The sequence below is a fragment of the Rhinatrema bivittatum genome, chromosome 5 (genome assembly GCF_901001135.1).
Source record: "Rhinatrema bivittatum chromosome 5, aRhiBiv1.1, whole genome shotgun sequence".
NCBI lineage: Eukaryota > Metazoa > Chordata > Amphibia > Gymnophiona > Rhinatrematidae > Rhinatrema > Rhinatrema bivittatum.
This window is the reverse complement of record NC_042619.1, coordinates 12,223,631-12,242,128: the sequence shown is the minus strand read 5'-3', so window position 1 is coordinate 12,242,128 and position 18,498 is coordinate 12,223,631. Positions and strand designations below refer to the sequence as shown.

The 18,498-nt window shown below is 43.9% G+C and overlaps 1 protein-coding gene across 1 annotated transcript in view; it reads left to right on the top strand.

Annotated features, from left to right (window-relative positions):
• The window catches only part of LOC115091702 (short transient receptor potential channel 2-like), a 263,493-nt gene that overhangs the window by 230,079 nt on the left and 14,916 nt on the right, over nt 1-18,498 (top strand). The window contains exons 21-24 of the mRNA XM_029601860.1: nt 3,846-3,938; nt 9,388-9,580; nt 11,314-11,441; nt 12,042-12,111. Coding sequence (XP_029457720.1) covers nt 3,846-3,938; nt 9,388-9,580; nt 11,314-11,441; nt 12,042-12,111 — 484 coding nt within the window. The remainder of the gene's footprint in view (nt 1-3,845; nt 3,939-9,387; nt 9,581-11,313; nt 11,442-12,041; nt 12,112-18,498) is intronic.

The following is an 18,498-nucleotide window of genomic DNA, read 5'->3' as shown; positions in this document are numbered from 1 at the left end:
GCTGTTGAAGTGCAGAGTCGACCTCCGACCGGAATGGATGGAAGAGGAGGATGGCTTACACTCTCTAGGAAGGAGTCAAAACCCTGACGCTGGTCCAGGCTGAGAAGCTGGCTGAGACTTTTGAGGTCTAGACTGCCTGGATTGATCTTTTTGGTAAGGTCTGGAAGGGCGTCCTCTAGAAGCCAGAGGATAAAACTTTCTTGGCTTCTAGGTAGGCCACCTCAAGTCACATCTGAAAGTTCTCTTAGGAGCGGAAGGGAACTCAGACGGCACAGAGGAAAACTGGCGCAGCGTCTCATGATGGTCCTTTAACTGCGCCACGGTCTCTCGGATCTTTTCCTCGAAGAAATTATCTCCTACACAGGGTAGATCTGCTAACCTGTCTTGGACTTCTGGTCTTAAGTCTGAAGATTTTAGCCAGGCCCATCTTCTTGCACTGATCCCCACTGCAGATACTCTGGAGGCTGTGTCGAAGATATCATACACAGCGCGGACTTCGTGCTTTCCAGCATCCAGACCTTTTTGAGCCAGAGCATGAAGTTGAGTCTGGAGTTGTTCTGGTAAAGAGTCCGAGAAATCCTGAATCCTCTTAAAAAGGTTTCTGTTATACTGTGTCGTGTATAACTGGTAAGAGGCAATGTGAGATATGAGCATTGAGCCATGGAAGACTCGCCTGCCAAAAGCATCCAGGGATTTCTGTTCCTTCCCTGAAGGTATGGAGGAATGGGGTTTTGAACATCGTGCCTTCTTCTGGGCTGATTCAACAAACACTGAATGATGATCCAACTGTGGCTTTTGGAACCCAGGAGCTGACTGCACAAGATAGGGTGGCATATGTCCTGTGGTTGACAGGTGGAACAGAATCTGGGTGTTCCCAGTTTCTCTTCAGGAGATCAAGCAGGATTTCATGAATAGGAATAGACATGACTTCCTTGGGAGCATCAAGAAACTGGAGTACTTCCAGCATCTTGTGCCTAGAGTCCTCCTCTGTCTGAAGTTGGAAAGGAATGGTTTCAGACATTTCCTTGATGAAATTAATGAAAGACAGATCCTCTGGTGGAGAATGTCGTTTTTCATGAGGGGGAGAGGGCTCTGATGGCAGATCATTTGTATCCTGGGAGGTATCATCTGTCCAAGGATCATATGGTTGATCTCCAGCACTTAGTGGGTCTCCAGCAGGGAGAAAAGGTGCTAACCCTGAGAGACCAGGCCTAGGCGTTGGTTGCATTGGAGGTGGCACTGATGGCCTCGATGGAGGCACTGATGGCCTCGATGGAGGAACCGACGGCATCGATGGAGGCACCGATGGGTCCGGCGACATCGATGGACGAGTCGGTGATAAGATCCCAGATCGTAGAATGGGTATCTGTGATTCCTCATCCGATGATATTGGAATCAGAGTAGAAGGCATCGGAGGTACCGGTGCTCTCAGTTCCATCAATGGCAGGGCACCGATCAAAGCATCCAGTCTTCCCAGTAGCGGTGTGAGGGCTACGGGAATCGGATCAGTGACCGGCTCGGGGACTGGTACCAGCGTCGATGGAGGTTGGAAGCCCTGAAGTGCTTTAATGATGGCCTCTTGGATCATCCGATCCAATTCCTCGCGGAAGCCTGGGGCATGGAATCCCTGCTCCAGAGTGGGAGGCAACACTGGCATAGCCGGAGAGTCTACCAGTGAAGGTGGAATTGCAGATCCCTGCACCACTGAAGGTGGGGAACGCCTCGGTGATCCGGTCACAGAAGAGGATGGGGCCTTTTCTGTATGGAGCTTCTTTATCGACGCTGATGCCGAGGGCTTGCCTGGATTGGTGGACTGAGCCTTCCGATGGCGGTGTCGACGCTTTTCACGGTGATCCCCTCGGTCCTTTTCTTGAGGAGGCAAGGAGGGAATCGATACCTTTGGAATCGTTGATGTCGGTTGGGCAGCAGTGCTGTCCTGGTGCTGGCGAGAGGTCGATGGTACCGACTCGGATGACGTCAAAGCTATCGATGGAGTCAGGGTTTTAACTTGAAAGAGAAACTCCATTTTCCCTAAACGAGCCTTACGACCCTTCGGTGTCATTTGGGCACATTTGGTGCAAGTTAGGACATTGTGATCGGACCCCAGACACATAACACAGACCCCGTGCGGGTCAGTGATGGACATTGTTCGAGTACAGTTGGGGCACCGACGAAAACCCGATGCCGTGGCTCCGACAAAAATTTAGCCACGGTGCGGTCGATGCCCGAAGAAAAAACTCGACAAGAATCGACCGCAACAAGGATAAAACCTTACCTTTCAACCGCGGAGTATGGATATCGATAGGGGGACCCCTATGGGGTAAACATTTTAAAGAAGTTCCGTGAGGAAAATTCCTGTCAGGAATCTCAAGAGAGCTCCTTAACCCGTGTGGCTACTGCTGCGCGGAAAAAAGAAGACTGAAGGGGGACCCCTGCTAGATGCAGGGTTGGTGTTATGCTGGGCATGCTCAGTAGGTGCCAGTCAAAGTTCTAGAAACTTTGACAAAAGTATTTCGTGATTGGGCTCCATCCTGATGATGTCACCCATATGTGAGGACTACCATCCTGCTTGTCCTGTGAGAAAAATAGTATTCTTATGCAGCTGGTCCTCTCTGGGGTAGTTAGGAGACCACTGGGAGATTCAGTTGGGTTTATTTCCAGGTACTGAAGTGGGCTGCAAATGGCAAAAATAGAAAGTCAAATTTATCTTAGGGTTTCTAAATCTATCACTTTGCTCCTGTTGCTTGCACTACAGAATCCAGTCTGGAAATACAAAGTAGTGGCTGAGTTTATTTTTGAAATTTAAATCAGGAACATCAGAGACAGTTCTCTGGCACAATTACTTTCTCAGTCCAGCTTTGATGTCAGCCTTCTCAGAAAGTTGCAGAACTCTATGATCATCAGGTTACATCTCTTGCAATGCAATCTTCACAAATTTCTCTACAATTTAACCTCATTTTAGGATAAAGGCCTGGATTTCTCAAAATGCGATAGCAAAAGGGGCATGGTTTATGCTAATAGACAGTTTATTGCAATTTGTGCTAATTACCTATGCGAAGAGCTAAGTTAGCACAAATGGCAATAACGTTTTCAGACTTTGCGATAAGTGCCACACCTGTTATATTTTCTGCATACAACCAGTGAGAGAGAGAGATACAGACAGACAGACAGACAGACACTGACTAGCTATAGTATCCTCTCCCTAGATAGGTATATTTATATCTCTGTGGGAGGCCCACCTAGTAACTCGAAGTGAGGTTTAGATATTAGTGTAGGGGGTTAGGGGCCACTTTGACATTCAACGTGAGACGTACAAAGAGAACAGTGCTCTCTTGTGAAGATTTGATGACCTTCGGAGTGAGGAAACTCACTCCAAGATGATATTTGTGCAAGGTTCTCTCAATCTAGCTTGATGGACTCTCTAGCTGGGTAACATCAAGCTAGGTGGAGAGAACAGTGCACAAATCTCATTCCTCAGTCTCCTTCAATTTACAGTTGAGGGATGTCCCTTTCTGGAATACCAGGCAACAGAGCTGCCGCCATGATCAGATGCAGGAAGTATAAGTCGCTTTCCCAGGAGACATCCTCACTCTCCAAGGTCCTCCCACCACTAGTCCTCTGGAGCACAAACAATATCTCACATCTTACTGCTTTGGGTTTCCCTCAGAAAGCTCTGGTAATTTCCCCAAGCTGGCCATTTTCGGGCTGGAATGGACCATTTGAATCCATACTTAGAAGAGTGTGCTAGAACTTGAGCCATCCTGTCCAGTTCCTCAGGGCTATGTCTATTGCTGGCTTTTTACAGCCTTTTGTGATCTTCCTCTTCTCTTGATGTCTCCTTCCAGGTTTATGTTCATCCTGATGATCATTCTCATGGCGTTCCTGTGCGGAATCAACAACATCTACGTCCCTTACACCGTGTCAGAAAAACTGGGAAAGTATGAGCTCCTAATGTTTGCTTTGGCTTATGCTGAGTTTTGTCTGGGCTGGTGAGGGGCGGGGGCACAGAAGGGAGGGGATATGAGCTAAAGGCAGTTCCCAAGGTTCCTGCTTTTATTTATTTATTACTTCATATTTCAACGCTGCCTTGCCAATGCTTCCCAAGGCGGTTTGCAGTATATGCTATGCCTTTTGCTGACATGGGCTCCGAGTGCATACAGGAATGTCATAGCTGAAGAATTCATAGATGATGATAAGATGAACATAGAGAGGGAACTTTCAAAGCCATCTCCAAAGGTAAAACTGCATTTCACCCAGGAGGTTGGGCTCTTTGAATATTGCCCATCCTGTATGTGGGTATAGGAAAACAGAGTTAGGCTGGGGGATTAAGCAATAAATATATATATTTATTTATTCATTTTATATACCGTCAATCTGAAACAATCTTAACGGTGTACACAATTATATAAAAACCTATATAATATTACAATAAAACAAATTTAGAAAATTAGTCAATATAAAACATGTTATTTGCTACATAATAAAATTAATTCAAATAAAACACAAAAATTATAACTAATATGGTAAAATTATAGATTTAAACTTAAATAAAATAAAACTAATAAATTAAAATAAAACATAATTAAAAAATATAAAACACACATAAGCCAGATATTATAGCTTTAAACGCAACAAAACAGCCAGAATAAGGGATTATTGCTCACACAGTCATATTGATTTTTTTACTCTGCAGTCAGCTCATATGCATTTTTAAATAATAAAGTTTTCAGTTGTTTTTTAAAAAATATTAAAGTCCTTTTGTAGTCTTAATTCTTCGGGTAATGAATTCCATAATTTGGGTCCTGCAACTGAGATTGCCCGTTCTCTGACCTCTGCTAAGTGTGCGGTTTTGATTGATGGAATTGATTACAAGCATTTATTTGCAGAACGCAAATTCCTTTGTGGGGTATAAAGGCGCAATAATGCATTTAACCATTCGGTTTGTTTGTTGTTTATGGATTTGGATAAAATACATAGCGACTTGTATTCGATTCGTTGCTTAATCGGTAACCAATGCAGTTTCATAAGAGTAGGGGTTATATGATCCAATTTCTTTCCGCCACATAACACTCGAGCTGCTGTATTCTGAAGTAATTGTAAAGGTCTAATATAGGACCCAGGAATACCAAGAAAAAGCGCATTACAATGCTCGAGTGTAGAAAAAAGCAGAGATTGTAAGACGGCTCTAAAATCATTAAAATGCAACAGAGGTTTCAGTCGCTTTAAAATTTGTAACTTAAAATTTAAACTTAACTTGTAAATTTAAATTTAAATTGTAACTTAAAATTTGTAACTTACAACTGTTTCAACAGTTTCATGATCCTAGTTCTGTATTCCTCTGTTTTATGTAATTGCACTATTTGAGGCACTGTTATTGTTATTATGTAAACCGTTTTGATTTGTAATCCTGTTACAAGAAATTCGGTATATAAAACTGTTAAATAAATAAATAAAATATCCATCTCTTGTTTTTTTCTTAATATCAGCATTCAGTCTAAAATCAGAATCAATTAAAATACCAAGGTCCCTTACATTTCTAGAAGATTCAATCTGCATAGAATTGGTGTTAAAAAGGAAGGTTTTATTAAAAATGGATTTTCTGCTTAACCGAATAAGTTCTGTTTTTTGATGATTTAAAATCCATTTCATGTGAGATAAGAGCTGCCTAATGGCGTTTAAATAGATTTCTTGTTTTAGATGGGAAAAGAATCTGCGGATAAAGGAGGTACAAGTGTCTGGGGGGTGGTACCTTTTCCTTGAGCATGCGCCAGCGTTTCACTTTCAAACTTGGTGCACAAACCGCAGCTGTGATTGCCCCTACAAGGGGAGGTTGAGTCCCACTGCCTTGCATGCTCAAGAAGCGCCTGAAAATCCTTTATTGCACTTCCTGTTACTGCGCTAATGCACAAAGAGACGCGTGAATGCGCCACGATGTCTCGTTTTCCTTCCTTGGTGCAGCGATTTGCATGTGGTGTTGGCGACTGGCCAATGGCGGGGCAGCTTTCCAGACGCTTGATGACATCACAATATGTTCTGGCTTCCCTGGGGGATTTACAAGTGAGACTGAACTGAGCAGGCAGAATGATTATTACATGGACAGGAAGACCGGGGCAGTCTCCAAATCTGGGGACACTGCAGGGCCTCTCTCCCCCTGCTCCTTCCTAGCCAGCTCGTCAGCAATGCATCACACCCTGTGCCTTCCTGGTGTTTCCCATCTGTCCAGATCTCATCAGGAAGGCGCTCTCGCTCTCTGCTGCCTTCCCATATTGTTCTAAATTAAGAAGCCTTCGCTAAATCTATCCTATTGTATGCTTTTGTGCCCGGGACTATTTCCTGCAGGGAAACTGGCTCCATAATCTTGTGTGTGTGTCTGTCCCCCTTGTAACTGTGTTCCCATCTCAATAACTTTTGAACTGTTTGTCCAATCTCATTCAAATTTCCACCACAGAGCACCCGGAGACCACCAGCTCCCGACATCCCTGACACTTAGAATCCTCTCTTTTTCTTCCCTGCAGGGAGACAGGCCCATTTCTTTTCAAATCTCAGGACTGTGAGAGTGCCCTGTGATGTTGAGCATTTTGAAAGCTGCCCTAACATTGGTTAGTATCGTAACCTGTCACATAACACCTCAGCACCACCCCTAGCACCCACTCAGGGTCACCTTGTGGCCACTGCCCAGACCTACCTGCACCTGTGCGCGTGCTTCTATACTGGTAACCCCCCCCACTCACCAACTGTGTCTCACTTGCCGCTGGGCAAGTTCCCCCTGCCCGCAAATTATCCCCTGGTAGTTTCTAGGGACCCACACCCCAGGGGTCACACAGTTTCTAGAAATACACCTGCCGACCAACTACAAAATACCAGGGTCGTCAATCAGTTCAAGACAGGTAGAGCTAACAAACTAATGCATTTATTTACAAAAAGTGGAAAGAGCGAACAGAAGGAGATTAAGCTTGCAAACAGGAGCAGGTATAACATAAGGATTAAGCAATCAAAGTTAGCTAAACACTTTTCACTACTTATCAGTGCCTGGAGAGCTTCAGGAAATGTGCTGCCCACCAGAGGTGGAGCAGGTTCTCAGCACAGAGATCTGTGCCCTCTGAACTCCCAGCTGAGAGCAACTTCAGGGCTAGTTCTCTGTCTGAAGGGCCAATCAGGACACACAGTACTAGCATCAGCTCTCTGACCAATAGCCTCTGACTATTAGTAGTTTTCTGGCTGATGGCACTGCAGAATGTCTCGTTCTTACAGCTTCCTCTGGGATATGTCCAAGCGTCATTCTGGGTCCAGCTACATCCCAAGCCACTATTTGAACTACAGTTCAGAGGTCAAACTCCCCCTGCAGGCCACCTCAGAGGAAATGAGCTCTCGGGGGACAGGACAAAATAAATCACAAAGCATGCGCAACCCCTCTTTTTGCCACTTAACCATATGCAAATTGTTGTACCCGAAAAACTATGCATCGTGAAATGTCTATACATCTCCGTGTTTTTAATTCGCGTCTCAAGGCATTCTGGCATTTGCAGCCTCTCTCTTTCTGTTAAGAGAGCATACATTTGGTTCCCAGAATGTATAGCGGCAGGAGCTGAAAATAGAAACTAGAACGATCTCAGAATTACAAAGGTGACTTGGGGGTCAGCGGGCAGGTATTTGATTAGATTTATTAATTTATATTCTTCTTTTTCAGAAAGATATTCTGCTCAAAATGATTGTGTTTCAGAAGTCAGTATAGTAACATAGAAACTTCATTTTTAGGATATTATCACATATTAATAAAATACAAGTCCATAAATACCTAATTGCCCTAAGTACAACAAAAATCACATCAATTTTTACCATATTAATAAAATAACATTAATGAAATGCAAATCCATAACTATAAATTCATAATATTCCCTAAGAAAATGTATCTTAGTTATTTATTTATTCTGCTGATCCACAAAGCTCATCCATAATAAAATCCACTGGATCGCTTTTCTCCGGGGGAGACCCTCATCGTTACTAGGCTCAGAGTAGGGATTTATAGTCCCCATATCAGGGAAGTACTAGTATTAAATTGATTTAACACATAAAACTAATTAAACCTAAAAAAATATAAATTCTCTACAGTCTTTAGTGCTCTGCCCTAAAAACCCAGTTCTAACATAGGATCCATTTCTTAGTATCTCCAGTTTGCAAAAATGAAATCACATAACATCATCCTGTTACATTTCACTTTTTTTTTTTTTACTTCCTTACTTCTCAAATATGAATCCTAAGTAAGCTACATTGCAAATATAAATAATCGGACCAACCTCGTCCCTAATAACAGAAGCCATCATGAGCAGAAATTCGGAACGCTTACCATTCACGGAGAAGACATAACCTACATGGTGACCCTGGCCGTTTAGGACTCCTCGCACACGTGTGCAGACATGTTTGACAGCTGACTACAAGCGCACAGGCCAACTTTAAAACGAGCACGTGGGCACCCAGACACGCGCATACGGGAACGTGAACCGAGATACGCTGCGATTTCAAATCATGCACACACTTGCATGCCTGTGATTTAAAATACGCCTACTGCGCGTCAGTATGCTCCTAACTTTAAGCCATTCCGCGAGCAGACGTGCTTTTATAGCATCTTGACTTTGCCAGCTTTAATGCACGTACGTGAGCGGATTTTAAAACAACCTCGCGTGAGGGACAGGCTCGGTTTTTCCAGTTAGTCCACCAGTTTGCCCAGCCAGTCTCGACATCATCCAGACCCCTCCGGCTCGTCATCCTGCGTGTCCCTCAGTTAACTCGGACACCTCATCCCGACATGTAAGCCCTAAAACACGATTTCTGCAGACTTCGGCTAACAAGCTGCTGTGCACTGCGGCTTCCGGTTTTAAGACATGGAGTTATGCGTGGAACTGTTGGCTATGCTCCCTGTTTTTTGTTTTTTTTTACTTGCGCGTGCACTCGTAATTTCTGGCTTTTAAAATGTGTCACTCGTGCATGGCCCAGATACTTGTGTATAGGGGCTTTTTAGTGTGAGCAACACTTTTAAAATTTGGTCCTCAGGACTCTTTATCAATGGACTTAATTTTCTATTTTCTATTGCTATTTGCTTTCTCTTGGATGTCAGTGAAAGCGAACTGGGGATACTAATTGATTAATCTTATGTTAGAACTGGGTTCTTAGGGCAGAGCACTAAAGATTGTAGAGAATGTATATTTTTTAGGTTTAATTAGTTTTATTAATTTATCTGTTAATGTTATATTTTTATATTTGTAGATTTTACATTTAATTGATATTATTTCATTAATATGGTAAAAACTTGCTGTGAGTTTTTTTTTACTTAATGTTGTTAGGTGACTGTTTATGGATTTCTATTTTATAATGATTTGCTTTTTCTGGCAGCTTTAACGAGACCTTCCAATTCCTGTTCTGGACCATGTTTGGAATGGGGGAACGCACCGCTGTGGACATGAATGAATTTGTGATGGCAGAGTTTGTGGGACGTGCTCTCTACGGGCTCTTCACCATTATCATGGTCATTGTGCTTCTCAACATGCTGGTCGCTATGATCACCAACTCCTTCCAGAAGATCATGGTCAGTCAGAGAAGAAAACCACCAAAGCTTCTAGTGAAAACTGCTAAAATGTTTAGTAACCGCCAAAACCTCTAGAGGTCCGTATTCAGAAGCAATTAGATGGATAACTCAGACGTTATCCAGCTAAATGAATATTTGGGCACTTGGCTATCTTATTACCCAGCTATAATTTAGCCAAATAACTTAGGGGCATTCTGGGACCGTATTGGTGAGGAGTTAGGATAGCCGGTTAAGTTATCTGACTAACTCTGATATTCAGAGACTTATCTGGCTAAGTCTGGTAGGACCAAAGAGCTGACCTAAAGTTAGCCGGCTACCTTTAAAATCGCTGGCTATATTCAGTTGTGTGGCTGCACAATTGAAAATACCTCCCAAGTTAGCCAGATAAACTCTACTATCTGGAGAGTGACAGAATATGGACCTCCTAGTGTACTTACTTATTTTACAGAGTAGCGAGGTAATATAGTAGGCTCCACTGTTAAATGTGTAGCCAGTAACTCTGAGGGCAATTTTCAAAAGCCATTTAACTGGGTAAACGGCCTGTCTGAAAGTTACCCATCTGTATAAGAGGAGATCAACACATTTATTTTTACCCATGGGTAAAGCAGGAGGGCTGAGGTGGGGTTTAGTTGGGAGAAGCAACAACGCGTGCAATTTTGCAGTTTGAAAACCACACCACGTTATTTTGATGGGAAAATTTACCTGCAGGAAAAGCAGGTGCAGATCTCCTCGGGTACGCTTTCCCTAGTTAATTTTGAAGGGAAAGTACGTGGGTACTTTTCCTGTGAGAGTGATGCAAACTCCATGAGTAAAAGTGTCTGGACTTCGCAAGTACCTGCACAGTTTTGAAAAGTGCCTTCTCTATTAAATGATGGCACTTGGAAATGGTGTGCTGTGATAGGGTGGATAAGATCAGGTGGCTCTCCGGTGGTAATCGGTTTCCCACCAGGTCATTTGAATCTTTGCATAATCAGTTGTGCAAGTGTTTTATTCCACAAGATCCTGGTTGGTTGTAAGGTACAAGGAGGTCAATGTTCAAAAAATGACTGAGCGCCTAACTTGGCTGGCCAAGTTGATTTTGAGTTCAAAATCTACCAAACTTTAGCTGACTAAAACCTAATTGACTAGATATAGGATGCTCAAGTTTGCTTGCCTAAACGTAACCAAATAGGCCTGGAAGCTAAATTCTTTAGAAAATCTCTCACCAACCCAGTGAGCCCCTCTCTTACCTTTCTGACTGTCCTTTTGTTAAAAAGAAAAAACGATCCCTCTTCCAGCCACATCCCCTCAACCAAGGGGCAGCAGAAGGCCAAACAAATCAGCCAAGCTCCATCCCCAACTCTACCCCCATCTTCGATGTCCCCTCCCAGAGCCAGCAAGCATCAACACCCTCTGATCTTTTCTCCCAGCCTCAGACCCTGGCTAGCCTCCCACCTTGGTCCCTCAGCCTTGACCCCCTCAACCTCCAGCCTCCTGAGACCTTTGACATCTTGCTGACCTCAAAATGACAGGTCCATCTTTTCTAGTTAATAAGTCACTATTTTGATTCTCATCAAAGGCAGAATATAAATATATGGCATGTCCCCTCATGCTTGCCCTGAACTGACCCCATAATAACGGTGGAAACTAGCCACCCCGACCGTATGGGGGATCTTTAAGTCTTTGTATGTCACTGGTCCTGCTTTGTGTCCCCTAACGCGCTGTTACCAACTTGGCCATGGTCTTCTTTCCAGAACGATGCAGATGTTGAGTGGAAATTTGCTCGATCCAAACTCTACTTGTCTTACTTCAGAGAAGGCTTGACCCTGCCAGTTCCATTTAACATCATCCCTACACCCAAATCTATCTTTTACTTTATCAGGTAAGCCTCTTTATTATTATTAAAGTCTGGTTCAGGCCATAGCACTGGTGGTTGAGGGTGCAGGGGATCTGGAATCCTTATCTATTAGCTCCAGTCAGGCATGGGTGCACTGCCTGGGCAGGATGGGAAGATGGACTACTGCTGCTGTGGCATCTCTTCCTTGCCGATGAGCAGCACAGAGTGTGCACATTGGAGAACCAGGTAGGACCCTCTGAGCTGCCTCAAGGCATGCCATCTCAGGAGGAGGGAAAGTGAAGATGTCAACATTAAAGGGGAGAAAATAAAAAATTAGGGTTTCTTTCCCCAGTATGGGTTCACCTTTCTTCTTTCAAAAGCAAGGGTCCATGTTTCCGAATCATACGGGCCACAAGGAAGGCAGATAACTGTGGGGACCAGTGACTTTGTCTATGAGCACGCAAAGAAGAATTTCATCATCTTACACCCCAAATGTTTTTGGCATGCAAGAATCTTGCTTGCAGTCACTGAATTTTAAGGTACCTTGTTGCTGATCCGCAGCCTCCGCATATAGTTCGCAGCCGTGTCCCCGTGCAGCTTCACAAAGTGAAATGCTTAACTCATTTTCTTTTTTCTTTTTTTTAGGGGTATTTTTCGATTTATTTGCTGCTACAAACCCAAGAAAAAACAAGACTATCCTCCTATTTCAAGCATTGTAAGTGTACAGATAGGACAGTCTGAGTGTCGCTTAGAATACAAACTATAGTGAGTCATCGTTGCTATAGGTAAGAACATATTACAATGGCAGCTAAAGATGGAAAGGCCCATCTCATCTGCTTGTTTTCTGTGGAAAAGCAGGACAGGGATCAGCCACACAAGGGAAAAGCTATCTCGGCTCCTTTTTCTGAGCATGCATGGGCATTCCCACACAGCTGCTTGCATGTAAGTCTTCTCAGTCATCGTCTTCCAATAGCCCTAAAGGACGGTTTTTCGCTCTCTTCAAGCCATTCATCTCTTTTTTTCTGTGATAAACTTTTTGTTTAATTTTTCTCTAATTTTTTCTTTTTCATTATGTCTCCTAAAAACAAATTTTGAAGAAAAACATGTTTTCTTTTTTTTTTAGTTTGATTTGGTGCTGGTTCTCGACAAAATTACAGACAAAATGCTGAGGTTCAAGAGATGTCCTCATTGCTCTTTCAAAATGACTCTGTCAGATCAGCATGCCAGATGTGTCTTCTGTCTGGGGCCTTCCCGGATGTGCTAGATTCATGTACCGCCTGTGCTTGCAGATCTTCAAGGGCGAAAAAGTTAAGAAGCTACCCCTTGAAGACGGTTGAGCTCTCCTCAAGCATCTTCCTCTGCAGTTAAGCACTCTTTGGCATAGTCCTCTCATGGCTGGCACCATGTCTGAAGTCTTGGCACAGGTGCTATTCACTCTCCAAGAAAATGTGTGCGCTCTGTGCTGACAGGTGCTTCCTCAGCACAGGCATGATCCTCTTTGGCAGAATCCATCATCGGTACCAAAACGTTATCGGTGCCATCCACAGGCAAAATCATGGCTCCATTTTCTACACATATGCATTCGCGATGCAGAATCTGGTTTGGGCACAGAAGCAATTAAATGGGACTGAAGCTCCCCAATACCAATCCTTGCTGCTGAATTAGTTCTTCCAGCAGCTGAACCCACCATACCATGGTCAGAAGGATGGGAAAGTTCATCACTGGAAGAGATACCCCCAATTTTGGAATCAGTAATACCGAAGATGGAAAGTCAGTGTACAATGCCTCCTTTTCAGTCTAGAAAAGACATAATATGGCCTAAATGCAACGATTCACAGTGCCAGAGGATCCATCTATACTAATCTGATTCACAGATGAATCTGAATCATCTTATGTTTCTCCATTATTCCAAAACCTCCTAGGAGTACATCTCCTTCCGAGGACACAGCTTATCCTGCCTTGGTTCAAAAGATGGCCAAGGAGATTTCTTTCTCCTTTTTCCCAAAATGAAGAGCCTAAAAAGGATATATTTGGCTTATTAAAATGTATTGAACCTCCAAAACAAGTTGTAACTGTGCCACTAATACTACAACAGGAACTTCAGTCAAGATTGTTACACTGTCAAGAAAACCAGATATTAAGCTCAGTCTTGTCCAGGCCACCAAAAGGTCCAGTTGCCCTACCAAGATCAAAAACTTATTTAATTAATTAATTTATTTATTTAGGGATTTTTTATATACCGCGGCACGTTAAAAAACATCACCTCGGTTTACAATGAACAATAATTCAGCAACAAGCTTTACAATCAAATGAGTTTAGCATGAAACATTATTTTTTATTTATTTATTTCGGGTTTTTATATACCGGCATTCGAGAACGCAGTCCCATCATGCTGGTTCACATAAAACAAGGGTGTATCGTAAACATAAACTAAAACAATGGTGCAGAAAAAGGCAGTTACATATAACAGGGTGATTAGAACTTGGCAGAGGAAGAAGAGAAAGGACAGGTCATTAATTCAAACATATAAACGATAGCGGAGATGGTTAATCATGGTGTAGGTGAAGGTAGGGATTGGTATGGATGAAATAGATCAGTTTGAGTCCGGGAATGCTTGTGTGAATATCCATGTCTTTAGTCTTTTTTTGAAGGTTGAGATGCATGTTTCCAGTCTGAGGTTTGAGGGGATGGAGTTCCATAACGGTGGAATGGCTGTCGAGAATGCCCGATCTCTTAGTGTGATGTGTCTGGTAGATTTGGGTGGTGGTACCTGTAGCGTTCCTTTGTATGCATCTCTTGTTGGTCTTGATGAATTATGTAGTTGGAGAGGGATCTGTAGGTCGATGGGAGCCAATAGGTGGATATTTTTGTATGTGGTAAGGATGGCCTTGTATATTATTCTAAAGTGTATAGGTAACCAATGGAGGCTCTTTAGGATGGGGGTTATGTGATCCCTTCTCCTGGAATTGGTCAGTATTCGTGCAGCTGCATTTTGTACCATCTGAAGTGGTTTGGTATAAGAAGCGGGAAGACCAAGTAGGATGGTGTTACAATAGTCTAATTTTGAAAAAATGATTGCTTGCAGGATGGTTCTGAAATCTTGGGCATGGAAAAGCGGTCTAATTCTTTTCAGCACTTGTAGTTGGTAGAAACAGTCTTTAGTTGTTTTGTTGATAGTGGCTTTGAAATTCAGGCGATTGTCAATTAGGACTCCTAGGTCTCTCACTTGTGTGATTGTTGGTGTGTCTTGTTGTGTCGAGGTGATGGTGCTGTTCTCAGAGGTGATGAGCAGGAGTTCAGTTTTGCCGGAATTTAGTACCAGGTTGAGGCTGGTGAGGAGGAGTTGAATTTTTTGAAGGCATGTGTTCCAGTAAGTCAGCGTTTTTGCAAGGGAATCCTTAATGGGGATCAGGACCTGGATATCATCAGCGTACAGGAAATGTTTGAGGTTGAGGTCGGTGAGAAGTTGGCATAACGGTATGAGGTAAATATTAAATAAAGTAGGAGACAGGGAAGAGCCCTGTGGGACTCCTACTGATGAAGGGTGTTGTGCGGATTCTTTGTTCTGTAGCTTGACCTTAAATCTTCTGTTGCTGAGAAATGATATGAACCAGGAGAGTGCTGTGCCTGAGATACCTAAGGAGGCTAGTTGGTTAATGAGTAGGGAATGGTTAACGGTGTCAAAGGCTGACGAAAGGTCCAGTAGGATCAGTAAGAAGGCTTGTCCTTTATCAAGGCCCAGGATGAGGTGATCTGTCAAGGAGATGAGGAGGGACTCCGTGCTAAGTGTTTTGCGGAATCCGTATTGTGATGGGAATAGGAGGTTGTTTTCTTCTAAGTAGTTTGAGAGTTGGGTGTTTACCAATTTCTCCATGATCTTGGCTATGAAGGGGAGGTTGGCGATTGGTCGGTAGTTGTTTGGGTCATTAGGATCTAGGTTTGGTTTCTTGAGTAGTGGTTTGAGCGAGGCCAATTTGAGGTCATCTGGGTAAGATCCTTGTGTTATTGAGCAGTTTATGATATCTGACAGGGATTTGGAGATAGTGTCCGGAATTGATAGAAGCAGTTTCGAGGGGATGTGATCTGATGGGTGTGAGGATGGTTTCATTTTCCGTAGAATATCTTGGATCTCGATGGAGGAAGTGAGTTCCAGTTCAACTAAGCGGGTATTGTTGACGGCGGTCTGAGGTGAGGTAGATGTAGAAACTGTGTTAGTGGGAAGCTGCTTTAGAAGTTTGCTGATTTTGTTGTTGAAAAATATTGCTAGTTCTTCCGCTTTAGATTTAGCTTGGGTGAGAGCGATTTCTGGAGGGCTTGTTTGTGTGAGATTAGAAACGTAGCTAAAGAGGGCTTTAGCGTCAAAGACTAGGTGGTGGATCTTGGATGCGTAATAGTTCCTCTTGGATCTTAATGTATTGGATTTATATTGGTGAAGAGTTGATTTATAGGTAGATAGGGTGATGGTGCATGGGTTTTTGCGCCATTTAGCCTCTTTTTGTCTTAGCAGTAGTTTAAGCTTTTTTAGCTCTGGTGTAAACCATGGTTGTCTTTTGGATGAATTGGGGTGTGGTTTTTTTGTTGTTAGAGGGCATAGCTTGTTGGCAATGGATTCCGTGATGGTGTTCCAAGATCGTAGAGCTGAATTCGGATTGGTGAGATCTACTTGAGTGAGATGTGATGATATGTGATTGCTAAGATCTTCCATGGAGCATGTTTTCCTGTAAGTGAAGCAAGGGGAGGGTATGCGAGATGGACTGGTATCTTTTATTGAGAATGAAGATGTTATGAGGGAATGATCTGACCAAGGGACCTTCGTGCACGTGGGGTGCTGAACAGGTTTAATTGCTGTATTGACGAAGATGAGGTCAAGCGTGTGGCCGGCTTTGTGTGTGGGTTTGTTGACTAGTTGAGAGAAACCTAAAGCGGAGTATGCTGTGAGTAAGGCTTCGCAGTTGGGTGATAGTATAGAGTTGTCGACGTGGAGGTTGAAGTCTCCTAAGATTATAGCTGGGGCGTCCAGATTGATGAGGGAGGTGGTTAGTTCGACCAGAGGAGAGGCATCTGTTTCCAGGACACCTGGAGGGGCGTAGACAAGTAGAATTTGGAGTTTGTCTGAAGAGAAGAAGCCAATTTCGAGTTTAGAGTTTGTATTGGTGGAGTGCTGAGTGAATCTGAGGTCCTTTTTTGTAGCTAGGAGGATTCCTCCTCCTTTTTTTCTTCCCTGGCGTGGGATGGAAAAGAAATTGTATGTCACTGTGGGTAGTTGATTAATTATTGCAGTGTCTGAAGGTTTGAGCCAGGTCTCAGTAATTGCGCATATATCCGGCTTCACATCGACGAGATAGTCGTTTAGTATTACTGATTTCTTTGATAGGGATTGAGCATTGAATAATGTTAACGAAAATAGTGTGAGGCCTAGCAGTTGGGTGAAGGGAGTGATCATAATTGGAGATATGGTTTTGAGGTTGTGGTGATGGGCCTGTCGAGTTGGAAGGCCTTTGGAAGGTGGACAATGAGGGAGGATTGGGATTGGGAAAGAAGGAGACATTCTGAGATTGCTGAGGCAGGTGAGGGATATTGGCCGGTGAAGGTGCAGCGTTAGTTGTCCTTGAGGGGACAGGGTGATTAGTGATTTTGTTTGTTGTCCGGTGTAGCCAAATGTTTGGGAGATATTTGTAGGTGAGGGAGGCGCGTTGCTGCGGGATAACGTCTGACCAGTCCACTGTCCTCAGGGGCTGCACGAAGGGGCGCACAAAGGGGCTAGCCCCTTTGTCGTGCTCCTTCGGCGTGCGACGCCTAGGAGCTGTGGGTGAATTTAAAGGGCTCCTGGCCCTGCCGTGATTGGCTGCGCTGCGGTCTTTTGGATTGGCTGCCGGCCGGGAGGAGGGCTGCAGGAGGAGCCCGAGGTCTGGGATCGGTGCCTCGTGGTCGGCGCGGGGGTCTGCCGGGGTGAGGGTGCGTTTAAGGGCCTTACCCTGGTGGGTCTCGGCGCCGACTGCGCAGGCCTCGCACGGTCCGGTCCCGTTGCAGGAATCGCTGAAGAGGTTTGTGAGCGTCGCCGCGGGTGATTTAAAGGGCTCCTGGCCCTGCCGTGATTGGCTGCGCTGCGGTCTTTTGGATTGGCTGCCGGCCGGGAGGAGGGCTGCAGGAGGAGCCCGAGGTCTGGGATCGGTGCCTCGTGGTCGGCGCGGGGGTCTGCCGGGGTGAGGGTGCGTTTAAGGGCCTTACCCCGGTGGGTCTCGGCGCCGACTGCGCAGGCCTCGCACGGTCCGGTCCCGTTGCAGGAATCGCTGAAGAGGTTGATCTTCAACATATCAATTTAACATATCAATTAACATATCAATTAAAACCTGTAAACATAGGAGGATAATATACAATGGAGACGTACTTAGAGGGGAAGGGTATATAAAGGAAAATTATATATAGCTTGGGGTATATATAATAGGAGAAATATATAGCTTAGGAGTCTAAGATTAGGGATGCATCCATGGATCAGAAACAGTCTTAACATAATTTAAAGTAAGGCACAGAATTATATCAATGAATGTAGTTGGAGTAATTGAAAAAGGTCTACTTGGAGAGTGGAGGAGAATAGAATGTGTAATATATATTCAGCAGTTTCTTAATATATCTCTGGGTAAGGATCTCGCTTTGTCAGATACCACAGCAAAAAACGATTTTAGTAAGCTATGTTGAATTCCAGAATAGCTGCAAATCAATTGGACCATGGTGCAGTATATGTAGTCTTGCCTACAAAACCAAGATATGCCCCAGTGTCTCCCAACATTTCATACCAGCTCTCCATGAAGCCAAAGAATGTGCCTAACACCTTATCAGATCAACCTCTTAGGCATATGACGCTTCTTTCAGAACATCAGCAATAGCCATTGATGCAAGAACATTAGCTTGGCTTAGAGCTTCTGGGCTAAGTGAGGATGTACATGAAGACCTTGCTGATGTCCCATGTACCAGGGATGATAATCTTGGGGAAAGTGAAAGAATCAGTGGACCTTCTAAAAGATCATTGCACTACTTACTTACATTATCAGCATCACTGGGCACAATGTCTGAGAGAGGGTGGAAACCAAATTTTTACAATTCT